Raw genomic sequence first — 15,251 nt, forward strand, 5'->3', positions numbered from 1 at the left:
TCTTGTTGGGACTCACCAGTTGGTCTGAATAATTGCCTCATCAGGACAATTCTACAGTCATCATGTTGTTGCTCAGTTCAACTGGAAGGAGAGGATAAAAGACACCACTTGAGTTTTGTAGCATTCATCTCAGGGATGTCAAAAGGGAAAGTTCTTTGATAGTCGGCCCCTGGTGGATCTTTGCTCCAGCACTGACAATGCTGAAACGAATTGTTGCTCCACGGCGAGGAGACGAGGTCTGTTTCTGTTTCTATCAGGAGCAGCAGAGCCAAGGGCTTTTCCAGTGCACTGAAGAGTCTCTTGTGTGAGTGATGAATCTGCCTGAGGACAAAGGGCCAATGTTCTCAGGCTCTGGGATTGGCTCTAATGTGCTCAGGCCTTCTGCAGACAGAATCAAGCCCGAAGGCTCCTTCCTGCTCACATATATTGTCTTTATCAGTCGCCCTCCATGCGGTCGCTGAGGGTGAAGACCATTTTGTCCGTCCTTTGATGGCACCTAAATCACTGATATTGTCTGGTACAGTTACCAGGAAAAGATGAGATTGGCTGCTATTTTTTGTTGAATGAAAAACCACTGTATGAAATAAACTAAAATAAACTATAAGAAAAACAAATTTAATTTAATTTAATTTAATTAATTAAATTACAGAACTAATTTTTAAGAATACATGATTACACAGGTGAAAGCCAATGGAGGCTTACGTACTAATGAATGAAATTGATTGCTAGTTATGTTTTTTTTCTTGTATTGCACACAAAATCCGACAAATAAAAAATCTCCTGCAAAATATTTCCCCTTTACTTTTGTTTATATATTATGAAATTGACCTAAAACAATATTCAAAAAGTGTAAACCATTTCTTTAGACTTATTTCTAACTTTTAAAATAATAATAATAGCGTACATAATTGCTTGCAGTAACAGTTGCCGTCCACAAGGGAGCGACATTGCACTTTCGAAGCTGCTGACTCTGCACGAGAAGAAATTTCAGGGAACCCGGAAGCGCTCATGAATCGGCCGTGACTGCTTTTCATTCAGACTGCAGCGATTTAAATCAGTTACTGTTAACATATCCGTTCATATCGGGCGCCTGATATACTTACCTGTAAATAGATTAAAGAATAACAAGCATGGCTGGTCGGCTACCGGCTTGTGTTGTTGACTGCGGCACAGGGTAAGTAAGAAAACAGAATGCTAGTTAGCGTTAGCCTGGCTTTCATTGACCACATAAGCGGCTGTCAAACTTCCAGTCAACGCCCCGTCTAGCTGATTAGCCTGTGAAGTGCTAACGTTACTTAGCATTTGCTCACTCGTGTATCGTTATGTTATCTGTAAAGCCAGGGTTAATGCTTCGTATTATCACTCTAAAGTTCCAGAGTGGTTTATTGTGGATGATTTCCTTCTCAATACTGCTTTATCATTGCAGTTAGCTGCTGCTAGCTTAAGAAGCTAAGGTTACTTCCTGGACAATCCTCATAGAAGAGAGCATTTTATGTCTGTGTACTCAATTAACGATCCTGTTTAGTCTCCAGCAAACAGTGAAATCAAAATGAAGCATCTGTGGCTGAAGTTTATCCTCATGTTATTGCCCTTTCAGGTACACAAAGCTTGGTTATGCAGGGAATACAGAACCACAGTTCATCATACCATCATGTAAGTAACGTTGAAAACAATGCACGAAACACTTAATTGGTTTCCTCTAAGAGCTACAGGTAGAGTTAATGTGACTGTAAACATGCGATATCAATCATGTTTATAATTGTAAGTCTAATACAGTTTTTCATACGTTTAACTCCTTCATGATTTGCCACAAGATAACAGTTTTAGATCTGCTTTCTTTTACCACACAGTCGAGTGAGATGCACAACTTGGCCTGATATTTTACATGATGTAAGGACAAGGCTGCTGACTTCTTATGGACATTTTGTCTCATGGAAAACATTTACGTCTTCAGTAGGAACCAGTATGATTAGGTTTGAGTGCCAGACGGGATAGTGAAGTAATGAGAGGTGAACAGTTCTGGTTTTTGGTTCTTCTCACGGGAAGCCGTTGATACTAAGAAAAATACAAAATATACCAGGCTTGAATTTTAACTTTTTAAATTTGAATCAAAGAGATTCTATATCTTTGATTTGTATAACCCATGTCTCTTTACCCATCCTGCAATGTTTTTGTCATTTTTGTGTCTACTGTATCTACTATTGGTACATTTTTTATGATCATTTCCAGGTATCGCAATCAAAGAATCGGCCAAGGTCGGAGATCAGGCCCAGCGCAGGATGATGAGGGGTGTTGATGACCTGGACTTTTTCATCGGGGACGAAGCCATCGATAAACCGTCTTATGCAACAAAGGTAGACGGGGAAGTTCCATCAGATGGGACGTTTTCTGGTCTGGCTTGGTCTTCAAGAAGAGGCTGACATTTGTTTTCTCCCTTCATTTCCAGTGGCCCATCCGTCACGGGATAGTCGAAGACTGGGACCTGATGGAGAGGTTTATGGAGCAGATCATCTTCAAGTATCTGCGGGCAGAACCTGAAGACCATTACTTTCTTTTGGTAAGAACTGCACGTCACAATGGCGTTGAGGCAGATGAGATGACAGATCCTGTTGTGTTGAGTGCCGTGTCTGTAGTTAAGAGATTGAGAGATTGTTTCTGGCTGTACCACAAAGTCGTGTGTCGAAGTTTCTGAAATTTCAATAGAAGAAGAAGAAGTAACAAGTGAAAATATGTAATGGTAGTTTCACATCAGCTTTGTGCGTCTCTCTCCAGACGGAGCCTCCCCTCAACACACCTGAAAACAGAGAGTACACAGCGGAGATCATGTTCGAGTCATTCAACGTCCCAGGTCTCTACATCGCTGTTCAGGTACGTTTCTAAAACCTTCCATCCCTTGAAATGGACACTGATCAGCAAGTCACACTAATGAGAACTACATCACTTTCACTTCCTCTTTTTTCTAGTTTCAATGTCTATTTTTGAATTTTCTTGATTTAGCTCCTACACAGTGTGGTCACTCACTGTTTTTAAAATCTTGAGCATAGGGCTGAACGATTTTGGAAAATAATCTAATTGCGATTTTTTTTTTTTAAACAATATTGCGATTTAATATGCAATTATTTTTTGAAACCTCTTTATGTTCTGTATTATTCAACAATGTCAAGAAAAAAATCATTGTGGTATGACCAAAACAATATTCTTTTCTGTTGGCCAGGCCTACATGTTACAATGAAATTAGGTGATGCATGAATTGATATGAATGACATTTTTATTTAACAACTACAATCACAGTAGCAGAATATTGACTGATTTGTTGAACTTCCAGCCTTGTAAGCATGTAATAATTACTTCATAGCTTTGAGGTCCTTAGTAATAAAATGCACCGTAAGACTCTGATGGGGCTCTGCTGTACGGCTTCACATGTCTGTTGTAGCAGCGAAAAACTCCGCTGTTTTCAGCGCCGCAGCGACTCTGTTTGCATTTTCTGTGTAGCTCAGGTATGGTGACGTGGCTGAAATATGTACGGGAGGGCATGCTGTACCGCTTGTCCAGTGTATTTGTTAGAGCAGTGAACCCAGGCTCGGCCACCGTACTGAGGGGCATCAGATCTTTCACGATGCACGATGTTACTTTTTGAGTAATTTCCATGCGCTCCTCTGCTTCTCTTTGACACTAAAGTTTCCGCAGCTTCTGTCAAGCCTGAGGCCATTGTTAAACAAATTAACGTGCAGTCGTGGTAACGTGCCAACTTGAGTGTAATCGCAGCTTCTGAGGTTGGAAAATTGCGTTTTTTCATATCGCGATATTATCGCAAATGCAATTACCGGTTATCGTTCAGCCCTACTTGAGCATCAGTTTTGGGTAGTTGTTGCCACACTTAATCTGCGTGATACAGCACAATGACACTTTTATGCTATATCCATTTTGAGAGCGAATCCTTGAGTGGATTGTCTTGCTCTTCAGGACAGTGTTTTTGCTGCTTATTTTCTTTCATTAAAAATGGTATTTTTTGCATCAGGCCGTCCTGGCACTGGCTGCCTCCTGGACATCCAGACAGGTGGGAGAACGGACGCTGACGGGGACTGTGATTGACAGCGGAGATGGAGTCACACACGTCATCCCGGTGGTAAGTGTTGCTTATTTCAGGATTGTGCTGTCGCTCCATGCTCATCCTAAACTGGTACACATCTGTATCCCAGGCTGAAGGCTACGTCATCGGTAGCTGCATTAAGCACATCCCCATCGCTGGTCGAGACATCACGTACTTCACCCAACAGCTGCTGAGGGAACGAGAGGTGGGGATACCTCCGGAGCAGTCCCTGGAGACGGCCAAAGCTGTCAAGGTTCGTGTTCTTTTGTGCTCTTTACAGAGCTTTTAGGGAAATATTAAAAGCAGGCCCTGTGCAAATATTTACCATCTCTGCCTGTATTTGACGGTTTACAGTAAAGTAACAAGACAGCAGTAACATCTTATTCAGGCAAGCATGACTCACTATGTGTTTGACACACTTAGTGATGCTCCACCCCGTAGTTATCTTCTGTGTTGAACGAGACTTTGGTGAGCTTCACGTTAGATAGATAGATAGCTAGATAGATAGATAGATAGATACTTTATTGATCCCGAGGGAAATTCATATTCATATTAAAGCCTCACATGCTTCTTTGTATGTGTATCAGACAGAGGCTGTATTGTGGTCAGCTTATATTCTTGTGTGTTTAGTCATGCTCTCTGTCTGTATTGAAACTTGCAAATAAAAAGAGGATATAAATAAAAGGAAGCGATACCTTCAGCAGATGATCCTGGTTGTATTAGTGCTGCCCCTGTCATGCATTTCTCAACTTGGTCACTGGAGGTCAGTGCAGCTACAGAAACAAAAGCCTCCAAGTTTTAAATGAAAAGATGTTTTCCTCCATGATTCTGTTTTTTTTTTTTTTTCATTTACATTGTTGTCAACAGTGTTTCATAAAGACATTTTTTTTCTAGGAACGGTTCAGCTACGTCTGCCCTGACCTTGTTAAGGAATTCAACAAGTACGACACAGATGGCTCCAAGTGGATCAAACAGTACACTGGCATCAACGCCATCACCAAGAAGGAGTTCACCATTGATGTTGGCTACGAGCGCTTCCTGGGACCCGAGATCTTCTTCCACCCTGAGGTATAAGAAAGAGATGTGTTGTGCTCACACTGCTGGATAAATTTAGTGCGTTGCACTCATGTTGCTGCCTACACAATTTTCTTTCAGCTGATATGACAGCCAGATTTTTCTGAATCATACTTGTTCTTTTGCTGTTTGGTCTCATCCAGTTTGCCAACCCAGACTTCACTCAGCCCATCTCAGAGGTGGTGGACGAAGTCATCCAGAACTGCCCCATCGACGTTAGACGTCCGCTGTACAAGGTACAGACACGCATGACCCTACAGCTGCCACAGTTACTCCAGGTGTCAGTTTGTTTTTAGCAACGTCTGCCTCCTCCTTGTGCCGCAGAACATCGTGCTCTCCGGAGGCTCCACCATGTTCAGGGACTTTGGCAGACGACTGCAGAGGGACCTCAAGAGGACCGTGGATGCACGGCTGAAAATGAGTGAAGAACTGAGCGGCGGCAAGTTGAAGGTGAGGAAACAGGAAAGAGGACGGAGATGAATCCATCAGCACCAGTTAGGAAGTTTTTGGGAAATGCAGAAGTTTTGAAAAGTTTGGGAAAAGCAATAAAAGAATGTGAAGGTAGTCACATTGTCCTTTCACGTACTGTAATAATTGAGTGAAACATTTTGATCAATAGAGTTTGCGAATTGAAAAAATACTTAAGGCCTTAAATGCCACAGAAGTTTTCCTCTTCCAAAACATTGACAGGAAGTGGTGTTTGTGTTTTTGTTTTGGTATTGACTTGTTTGTGTTGACTTTTCTTTCTTCCTTTTCTTTTTTTGCAGCCCAAACCCATCGATGTGCAAGTCATCACTCATCACATGCAGAGATACGCTGTCTGGTTCGGGGGATCAATGCTGGCGTCTACTGTGAGTATCAAAACAGGTTTTTTTCAGCTTCTCTAACAACACCATCCTTCTTTCACTGAAACAAAACTGAAATAAATTTGTTTTTTTACCAAAACGTTTGTCAGTTTTTTGTTAACTAGATTCAGCACACACTTGTACTTCGCTTTAATCGATGAAATCTAAAGGATCTTCTCTGTTTTGGCAGCCTGAGTTTTATCAAGTGTGCCACACCAAGAAAGACTACGAGGAGATTGGACCAAGCATCTGCCGCCACAACCCTGTATTCGGCGTCATGTCTTAGGCGCCGGATGGAGCGCATTCAGCGGAGGCCAAGGAGGGAAAAACGAGGGAAAGCGCCGCCGACACCTCACACGCTGTGGAAGTCCCATGAGCCTTTGCACGGATGCTCCGACAGCCCTGTTGATTCGGATAGAGCGACAGTGGACCAAACTAACTGCCAAAAGAGCGGCAGCGTCCTCACAAAATCAGAGGAAAGAGGTGACTCAGTCCAAAGGATCCTCAAATAAAATGTTTACTGCAAGTAGGTTAACAATAGGTGATACATCTTTCATTTCTGCGTGCCTCGTATATGTACTTATATCCTCACAGGGTTGTAATATGTGATTAATCAACATGAGTCCTGTAGAAATGCACTTCTCTGTGTATATGGGTTGGGTTCTTGCGATATGATATATACTCTTAAAAAAAAAAAACTAAAAAGATGGTTGTTTCAGGAAGCAGGACACGCTTAGGTAGATCATTTTTTTTCAAACATCGTTGAGTAAAACACATTTTTGGATCATCAAACAGGTGCAAACTTAAAAAGAAAGAAAAACAATCACCAGAAATTCTGAACATTCCTGATTTTCTTTCGTTTTCTTTCGTTCTTTTTTGTGTCTTTTTTTTTTAATGTCCTTCAGTACCTGGTGGAAATACTCATTTGAATTTAGATTATTAAAACAAGAAAAATCCTCTATTCATCAGATAGTTTCCTCCAGGTTCCACTGAGACGAGTCTTCTTTTCTCCTGCAGCTTTGTATTAATGATCTCTTGAACAACCTGTCTTGAAAAAGGAAGAAAAAAAGTATTAATATATGAACATGCAGTTTGAATGACTGTTGTTGGACCATCACTGTTGCCTAGATCTCAGTTATACTGGATAGCCTTGTACTGTACCAAATCTGGATTTCAATGCTGGCATTCCAATAAATGCCAAGGAGATATTTCTATAGTTGTGATTTCTCTTTTTTTTAACTATTAAAGAGTTTCCTGGTTATCTTCTGGCCTTGTGGGGGGGTGGTCACTTCCGCTGTGCTAACTTAACCCTGCTATTTTTGTGTGAGCGAAAACCCCCTCCTGTAACTGTATCCCTGCAGAACACGTGACGCAAGACTTTATTTCCACTGAACCGTTTTGTGCACCTCAGTGTGCCAAGGGAAGCGCCGTCCACAGACCTGTGATTGTGATGACTGATGGGCACACATATAACATTCAGCAGTGTGGAAAATGAGAATTTTACGATGTATTTGAACATGAAATGCTGTAAGCAAAGAGAGATGGCAGAAGAAAAGGGAAAGTAGAGATTTGCGGCTGAGACATGAGTCCTGCTGAGAGGCTGAAGGTGCTGCTCTTCTTGGCTTTGTTCTTCGGAGCAGCAGGGTTTCTGTTCACGCTGCTCTCCTGTGGGACCGAGTACTGGCTGCTGGCTGCCGAGTCCTGCAGCCGGCCAGAGGAAAGCCATGGAGCAAGTGGCCTCGGAGAGGGGAAGAGCAGCAGGAAGGTATTTAAACTGTTTGCGTGGCTCCTTTGGAACAGGGAGGCAAGTCAAAGAAATGCACCAGAGGGATTGAAGCAGAAGGTGAAATAAAGTAAGCGACGACGAATTAATAAGTTTAATGAAAACAAAAGCTGAGATTTTGAGAATAAGGTGGTATTCACGTACTTTTGCTATTTCATCACTGGCATGTAAAAGATGACCTCCGACTTCTCTCGCCTGTTTTGTACAACAGAGTAAAATCTTGCGATATTGCAGTTTTTTTCCCCAAAAATATGACTTTATTCTGGCATGAGGATATTCTGGTTCAACAAGAAGAGAACTAAAGAGAAACTCCATCAAAGGCAAACATGAGAGTGAAAGAAGTTCTGCACCATGCATCATGTTAGCACATTTGAAATTTGGGGTAAATTTGGTCATTTTAATCACACAATACAAACAAAGCATGCCAGCTCTGACTTCATTCATCAATACACGTAGAAGGGAAGGAATTCCCTGCTGTCATCACTTTGCACCATCAGTCAGACTCCGTCTATTTACAGAAAGCTGATGGCCACAGATTCTCTGCACAGTCTGCTGTTGTAATTCTGCAGCACCTGTCCAGTCTGGCTTTTATTTAAATGCTATTCTTATTTTATTGTGTTCACAGCCAAAGATATATTAGCATTCAGTGACTCTAGACTGTAATGCAGTGACATATTCTTCAAATTCATCACACGCAAATGTATGAAAAAGCGGTTCACAGTTGGCTTTTTGGTTCTTCAGACTTTGGATGATGTGAGGATCTTCCATGAGGGTCTGTTCTGGCGATGCTCCTTCGTGGCTCTTTCAAATGAATACTCTATGTGGGACCTCTGGATCTGTAAGGACGTCACTTTGCAGACTTAACATAATGCGATTTCGCTTCCAGTTTTGGTAACACAACAGCATCATAACTGCCTCCTTCCCTTCAGCAAACCAGCCAGCATCGAAGCTGTGCCAGGCCGCCTTCCTCTTCCCATTCCCTGTGAGTGAGCCCCTGCGATCACGGGTGGAGCCTCGTGGTTTGCCCACAGGACCTTATGAGCACCACTCTGCCATTGGTTGGTATTATTTTATTGCATGAATAATTTAGGGTCATGTCCCTTCCTGAGGACTCATTTTCCTCGTCTGACAGTTTTCAGGACCTTCTGGAGCATCTTCCTCGTCACAGGCTTGACAGCCATAGTCACTGGGGGGTTTGTGGTCATCTGTGCTGGCCCCCTGTCCAATCACAAGCTATTTAAAGTGGGAGGGGCCCTCCAGCTTTTTGGAGGTAAGTCACCAGGTGTCATTGCTCACAGCTGAGCTTAATGATAATCATTACAGTTAAAGCAGAAAAGCTCATATGTCCCTCAAATACGATGTTTTAGAAGTATAAAATGACATATTAGATACTAGAGACATTAAGGTAAAATGTATTTATAAGTATATGAGCTTAAAAGGAAATGAAAACAAGAAAAGTCTGTGCTTAGTGTCAGAAGAGTTCCTAACTGTGACTGGGCCTGAGTGCTGGTGGCTGCTCGTTAGCCAACATCGTCTGCAGCTGGACAAAGTCCTTTAAAAGCTTCAGTTTGACTGAGTGAGTGTTTGATGGTTGTGTGTGTGGAGACACATCAGTCTCTGTTGTGTGTGTCTGTGGGGGTTATGTGTGTGATTTTATTTTCATCTCTCTGTGTCAGGTTCAGGAGCTTGTTTGGTTTTTAGTGAAGTTTTTCATGGGGAGGTTGTTGCTTCTGGTGCTCATGTTGAGAGTCTTGGCTCAACCTTCTCCTCTTTCTCCTGAGTTTCTCATGTGAGGGTACAACCCTGGGGAATGGGGAATGATAGAAACATTTCCCAGAGTTTATTTTCTGCCAGTGATTCAGAATGTTCAACAAAAGACATCAAAATTTGACACTGGTTTTTGAGAAAGTCTAACTCCCCAAACATTGCAAACATGTCACTCAGTATGGTGAGGCTGATCCTCAACATGTGCTGTGTCATGGCTGCCAAACCACCAGAATGTGGTTGCTGCCTCCAACCATAAATCAGATGTGTTAATATCCATACAGCAAGAACATGCACCATAAAGACAAAAGTATTGGGACACCTGACCATTGCACCAACAGGGACTTTAATGACCCCTCATTCTAAACACACAGACAGCTTTGCTGCTTTAACAGCTTCCACTCTTCTGTGAGGGCTTTCCACAACATGTTGGAGTGTTTCTGTGGGAATTTGTGCTCATTCATGCAGTAGAGCATTTGTGAGGTCACACACTGGTGTTGGACCAAAAGGCCTGGCTCACAGTCTCCATACCAGTTTATCCCAAAGGTGTTGGATGGGGTTGAGGTCAGGGCTCTGTGTGGGCCAGTCAAGTTCTTCCACACCAAACTCATCCAACCATGTCTTTATGGAGCTTTGCTTTGTGCACTGGGGCACAGTCATGCTGGAATAGAAAAGTGCCTTCCCACAAAGTTGGAAGCATAGCATTGTCCAAAATGTCTTGGTATGCTGAAGCACTGCACTAAGATTTCCCTTCACTGGAAGTCAGGGGCCGAGCCCAAACCCTGAAAAACTGCCCCTGTCTGAACACTTTTGTCTATATAGTGTATCTGTGAGGCAGCGTGTGCTTCAGATTGTCCTGTATGTGAAGTAGTTTACAAAACAAGCCCAGGTTAGTTCAAGGTCCCGAGTTTTAAAGGCTGTTGACTTGTTTTGACTTTATATATTTATTTTTGGATGGATTCTTCAAAACATCCTCTGCAAAGATAATAAACAAACTGTCTGTGTGTGTGTGTGTGTGAAGACTGCAGACTCGTGCTCAGGAAATGAATGGATCACTTTATTAAAAAGTCAGTTTTATAAAAGAATAAAACATCTTTTTTGTCACCATGTGTATTTAGCAGATATTGTTCCTTCAGCTCCCTTGAAAAGTGCTTGAATTTTACTCTTAAAAAGCCGTACAACCCGACAGTACACCGTCATTCAGTGGCTGGTGAAAGAAGGAAAGCCTGATGGTTGTCGCTTCCTTCCTGTCAGGTCTGAGCCTGCTGGCAGTGGTGCTGATGTATCTGATGTGGGTCCAGGTCTTGGACATTCTGGAGCAGTTTGCCCACCATCAGAGTGTCTCTGGCTGCCCCTCCTTCCACCTGAACATCCAGCACGGACCCTCGTTCCTGCTGGCTCCTGTCGCTGTCTTCTTCTGCCTTCTGGCTGGCCTGCTCTTCCTCCTGGTCAGCCGGAGTATTCAGGCGATTCAGCTGGAGAAAAGAGGCAAAATTCCTGAACTTCCAGTGTCTGATGGCTATGTGTGATTCCCTATTGAATATTGAAGATCCACTTAATCGGAAGGGAGAAAAAGAATTCAATTCTTCAAACCGCTTTAAAGTAAAGGTTTTAAATTAGTTGTGTTAAGAATTTCTGGAAATAAGTACTTATATAAGTAAGGACTTACTTAAAATATGACAGACAGAAGGAGTCAAAGACAATGGGAAACAAAAAGACAGCAGTGGTTTGACTGACAAGTGTTCAGTTTAACTGCATGGAGAAAACCAAAGTTCAGGATCACAGATGTGGATCTTTCTGATTCTCTTCAATCAGTGAGGATGATTAGAATCCTTAATTTGAAGCTGGTCCTTTATTAAAGATTTTTTTAATCGATGTAACAGATCCTTTGTGATTAATACCCCAATACTCCCACTCTGTTTTTTTTTTTTTTTATTATTATTATTCCTATAACTGATGAATCATTTTTGACACAAGTGGAGAGAAGAAGCCTGCCTGGCTGCTGGTGTGTAGGTCTGAGGGATTGAGTAGATTGAGTGTGTCCAGGCCTGCCTGTCATCGGGACATCAGGTTGAAGCTCTGGAATAATTGGGTCAGAAGGATGGAGATGATAATAAATTAGGCTGTCATAATCCATTTTGTGACTGGAGCATCACTTCAGGGACACCTCAGTGCCTGTAAAACACAAAAGAGCCACGAGAGGGCAGTGTTATCCCAGCAAAAATGTTTGGAGTCTTTTTTAACCTCATTAAATCACTTCATCCCGACTTCTTCCAACGATGTCCGACAACATCACAGCAAAGTTGCAGTGTTTGCATCAGATTATACTTACATAGGATGGAAGCAGGAGAGAAATTTGTAAGTGATAATTAATTCAACTTCTTTAATTTTCCTGACAAACAAAAAGAAAATGATCCTACTCCCCTCCCCCTTCAAGTTCAGTATGTCTGACATTATATTAGGAGGAGGAGGGGATCGTGGAAGCCCGCAGTCACACCTTGATAATTGGAAAAGGCAAACAGAAGTGAGACCTTGCAACAATAGTGACAAAAGGGAGAGAAAGGGGAAGGCAGAGAGTTGACACTGCTCGTCAGTGAGTCTTTCAATATTTTTCCATGTCTGACGCTCTTGTGCCTCTCCATCCCTTCTCTTCTTCTTCATCTCCGCTGTGAACTAGGTGAGTATAATTACACCTGAGCATGTCACATTCACTTCCCCGGCCATCAGCGTGTTTAAACATCTGTCACCTCCTCTCCCTCGTCACGCAGCCAGTGCAGTCAGGGGTTTAAAGGGCGATCTTTATTTTCTAATGAATGCGGGGAGATCCAGTCATATTGCTTGATTTCAATCTTTGAAAGCAGGATCGTGGCATATTCATTACTCGGGTCCGGGAGTGGATGTGGTTGCCTACTGTTGTAGCTGTCAACCTCGGACTCGCACACATTTATACACTCTCCACCAACAGTGCTAGTACTTTACATCACATCATCGCCCCGGGTCTTTTGTCCTCTGTAGATGGAACTGTCCACGGCAATTACTGCGGGGGCAACAGAGACATCCGAAGACCAACTTAAGACACCCGAACTCATCGCTTTTATTTCTTTTGAGACATTTTACCGCAAAGTTTAATTTACTTCCTTACTTTTGACTTTTGCTGGTAGAATTTTTATTATTCCAAATCCAAAATAGCTGCACCTCCTGTCAGCTCACTACTTGCAGTTCAACTTTTCAGACTAAGAGCTGCATTCACTTGTGTTGCATGTTACACTATGCACTTACAGTACTAAGACTGGTACTAATGTGAGAATGCTGTTACTGGAATGTCACCTACGTTGGTTAGTCGACACTTTAACCTCAGCATGATACTGTGCAGCCATCATGCGGGCCTTCTCTAAGACCCTGTCTCCTGGAGAGCTATTTGGAAATCCAAACATGTCCAGGCTGCACCTTCTGTGCTCTGAGCCATGTCATGTACGCTTAAAATGTCACCTCAAGCACACAGTGTGCAAAACACAAATCACGCTGTACTGGACGTCATTAAAAAAACAAACAAACAAAACAAATATAATGAGCTGCCATTAAAGGCTTGGACACAAGCTTTTCTATGATCCCACCACCTTCCCTGAACCTCCCCCTGTTTGCTCCCCACTCTGGAACACTCTACTCTACCTCCACATCACCCACAGGCCAACCCAGGGGGCACAATTATTCAGGCCTTTGCTCAGCCAAGTAGAAGAAATTAGCCTCTTCTCCTGAACCAAGACCTTCTAACCTGAACCAGGACCTCGGGCTGCCTCTCTGACTAGCATGACCCCCTGTGACTTCCCTCTCCAGACCTTGTTTTCCATACATATGAGCCCGAGCTGGCCAGAGCCACGCTTGGATGCCATATGGGCTCTCCTTGCCCTGGCAGGCAGAGTGGGGCCGGGGAGCTGCAGGCTATAAAATCCAACACCCCCACACCTCCACTGCTGCTGTGCCGTACTCCCCTCCTGGAAGGATGCTGGTGTCTTCGGGCCGATGATATGCTTTTACAACAATTCAAGAAAAGGGCTAAGATGGCGAACAGCTGGGCTGAGATGTCATTCGCTGTGGCCTTAGAAGCTGTAATTGGAAAACCAATATTAGAAACTTAATTTAGGAAAAAAGACCAAAAGTTGTGTAAGTTATAGTCTACATTTCAAAGTTTTCAGCTGACTGCAGGTAAATATTTAAATGAGGAGTTAGGGAAAATAAGAAGTTGTATAATGAATTCTATTATGACAGCGTATGTTCTCAGGGTGTAGAATAAGAGCTTCTCGTTCTCCTTTTATTCTTTACTTGAACTTTTCTGTAATTTGACTTAATTTATTTTCTTCATTCAAATCATTTTGAGTCACAGGTGATTCCATTCCCAGTGTCTCTGCTGACAGATCTTACCTTTTCTTCTCCTTCGCCTCCTGTCTGCTTTTGCCTTTTTCAACCTTCTAGTTCACCTATTCAGGCCAGTCAGTGGTGGATAATGAGGTCTGTGGCCTGGCACTGTGTTCTCTCACTCTTATAGTACAGTAGGAGTTTGAAAATTGTCAAAGCTTTGCAAATCTGCCATTATAGAGCCGAAGTATGCCACAGTGTGTTCATGAAAACCAAAGCCTGAAAAGAACTGGTGTTGTCACAGTAAACTGAGTGTGAGTCAGTTAGGCAACATGTCAGTAGAGCCTCGTTTAGCTCTGAGCCATTAGGTGTCCTTGGCCAACACCGGCCCAGGGTCCAATTACAGTCAGTTTAGGCACCTCATGATTTCCATTCAGAGCTCATGTTGGAAGCCTGTTTTATATATAGAGGAGGGCTAGTAAAGGAGTTTGGGTTGGTGGGTGATGTGTTGCATATTTGACTGGAGTTTGTGTCTCATCAAAAACAAGTAATTCACATTTGCCTTTTTCATCATAACCACAATCTTTGTCTAATCCTCATGCATGATAGTTGTTGTGCAATTTTTTTTAAACTTTTGACAGCTTGCTGAGCAACAGCCAGAAATGGTGTAAGAAATTCATCAAAAATTCACCTGAAATTTGAAACAAAACAGCGGCACTACGTGCTGAAAAACATTATCCAAATAGATCTTTTTCCATTCAGCATTTATTGCACCTTAGCTTTCTCCATAACCCAACTTTCATGCCTCAGCCAAATAAAAACATATTTGCAATGTTTTTATTTTTGTTTTATTTAACTTGTTTTTCAAGAAAAACGGGAGAAAACAGGAGACTTTTAACAACAGGACATCTGGTGCACAAACAACTGGTCAAGGCTTCACACTATGTCGACCAGTTTCTGTGGCCAGCAGCTGCTCCCATGGCTGTACAGATGCCTTCATGGCAGCCTCAGTCACTGATTTATTTGGATAAGATGCAATTTATAAAAAAGTAGCTTCTTTTGTATCTGGTTTTGGTTGGATCTTTGACCCACCACGTCTGGCAAATGACATCAGGCGGATTCAATATGAGCACTTAATAGTTTGTCTTATTTTATATAGTGTCTGCACTGCATTCCCCCCTCCTCTTTCTCCTCACACTGCCATCTGTAGTCTTTCTATCACTCCTTTATGACAGGCCTCTTACCTTGTGACTACAGATACCTGAGAGTTGAAGGCCTTATCGTGGTGAGGGCCAAATGAGGCACAGGAGGAAACGATGGCTTTTCTTTATCTCTTGGCCCC

The 15,251-nt window shown here is 42.5% G+C and overlaps 2 protein-coding genes across 2 annotated transcripts; both read left to right on the top strand.

Annotated features, from left to right (window-relative positions):
• Nucleotides 1-975: 975 nt before the first annotated feature.
• Nucleotides 976-7,225, top strand: LOC124055601 (actin-related protein 3). Its single transcript, XM_046382546.1, has 12 exons — nt 976-1,174; nt 1,598-1,653; nt 2,230-2,354; nt 2,447-2,557; nt 2,773-2,868; nt 4,019-4,126; nt 4,200-4,343; nt 4,985-5,158; nt 5,308-5,400; nt 5,489-5,614; nt 5,932-6,015; nt 6,200-7,225. Exons 1-12 carry the CDS (start codon nt 1,131-1,133, stop codon nt 6,293-6,295), a joined length of 1,257 nt encoding a protein of 418 aa, XP_046238502.1. The 5' UTR covers nt 976-1,130; the 3' UTR covers nt 6,296-7,225.
• Nucleotides 7,226-7,342: 117 nt separating this feature from the next.
• Nucleotides 7,343-14,424, top strand: LOC124055602 (transmembrane protein 182-like). The gene is made up of 5 exons (XM_046382547.1): nt 7,343-7,774; nt 8,534-8,630; nt 8,722-8,850; nt 8,925-9,062; nt 10,811-14,424. Exons 1-5 carry the CDS (start codon nt 7,592-7,594, stop codon nt 11,083-11,085), a joined length of 822 nt encoding a protein of 273 aa, XP_046238503.1. The 5' UTR covers nt 7,343-7,591; the 3' UTR covers nt 11,086-14,424.
• The last annotated feature ends 827 nt before the right edge of the window (nt 14,425-15,251 follow it).

The sequence above is a fragment of the Scatophagus argus genome, chromosome 24, assembly GCF_020382885.2.
Source record: "Scatophagus argus isolate fScaArg1 chromosome 24, fScaArg1.pri, whole genome shotgun sequence".
NCBI lineage: Eukaryota > Metazoa > Chordata > Actinopteri > Scatophagidae > Scatophagus > Scatophagus argus.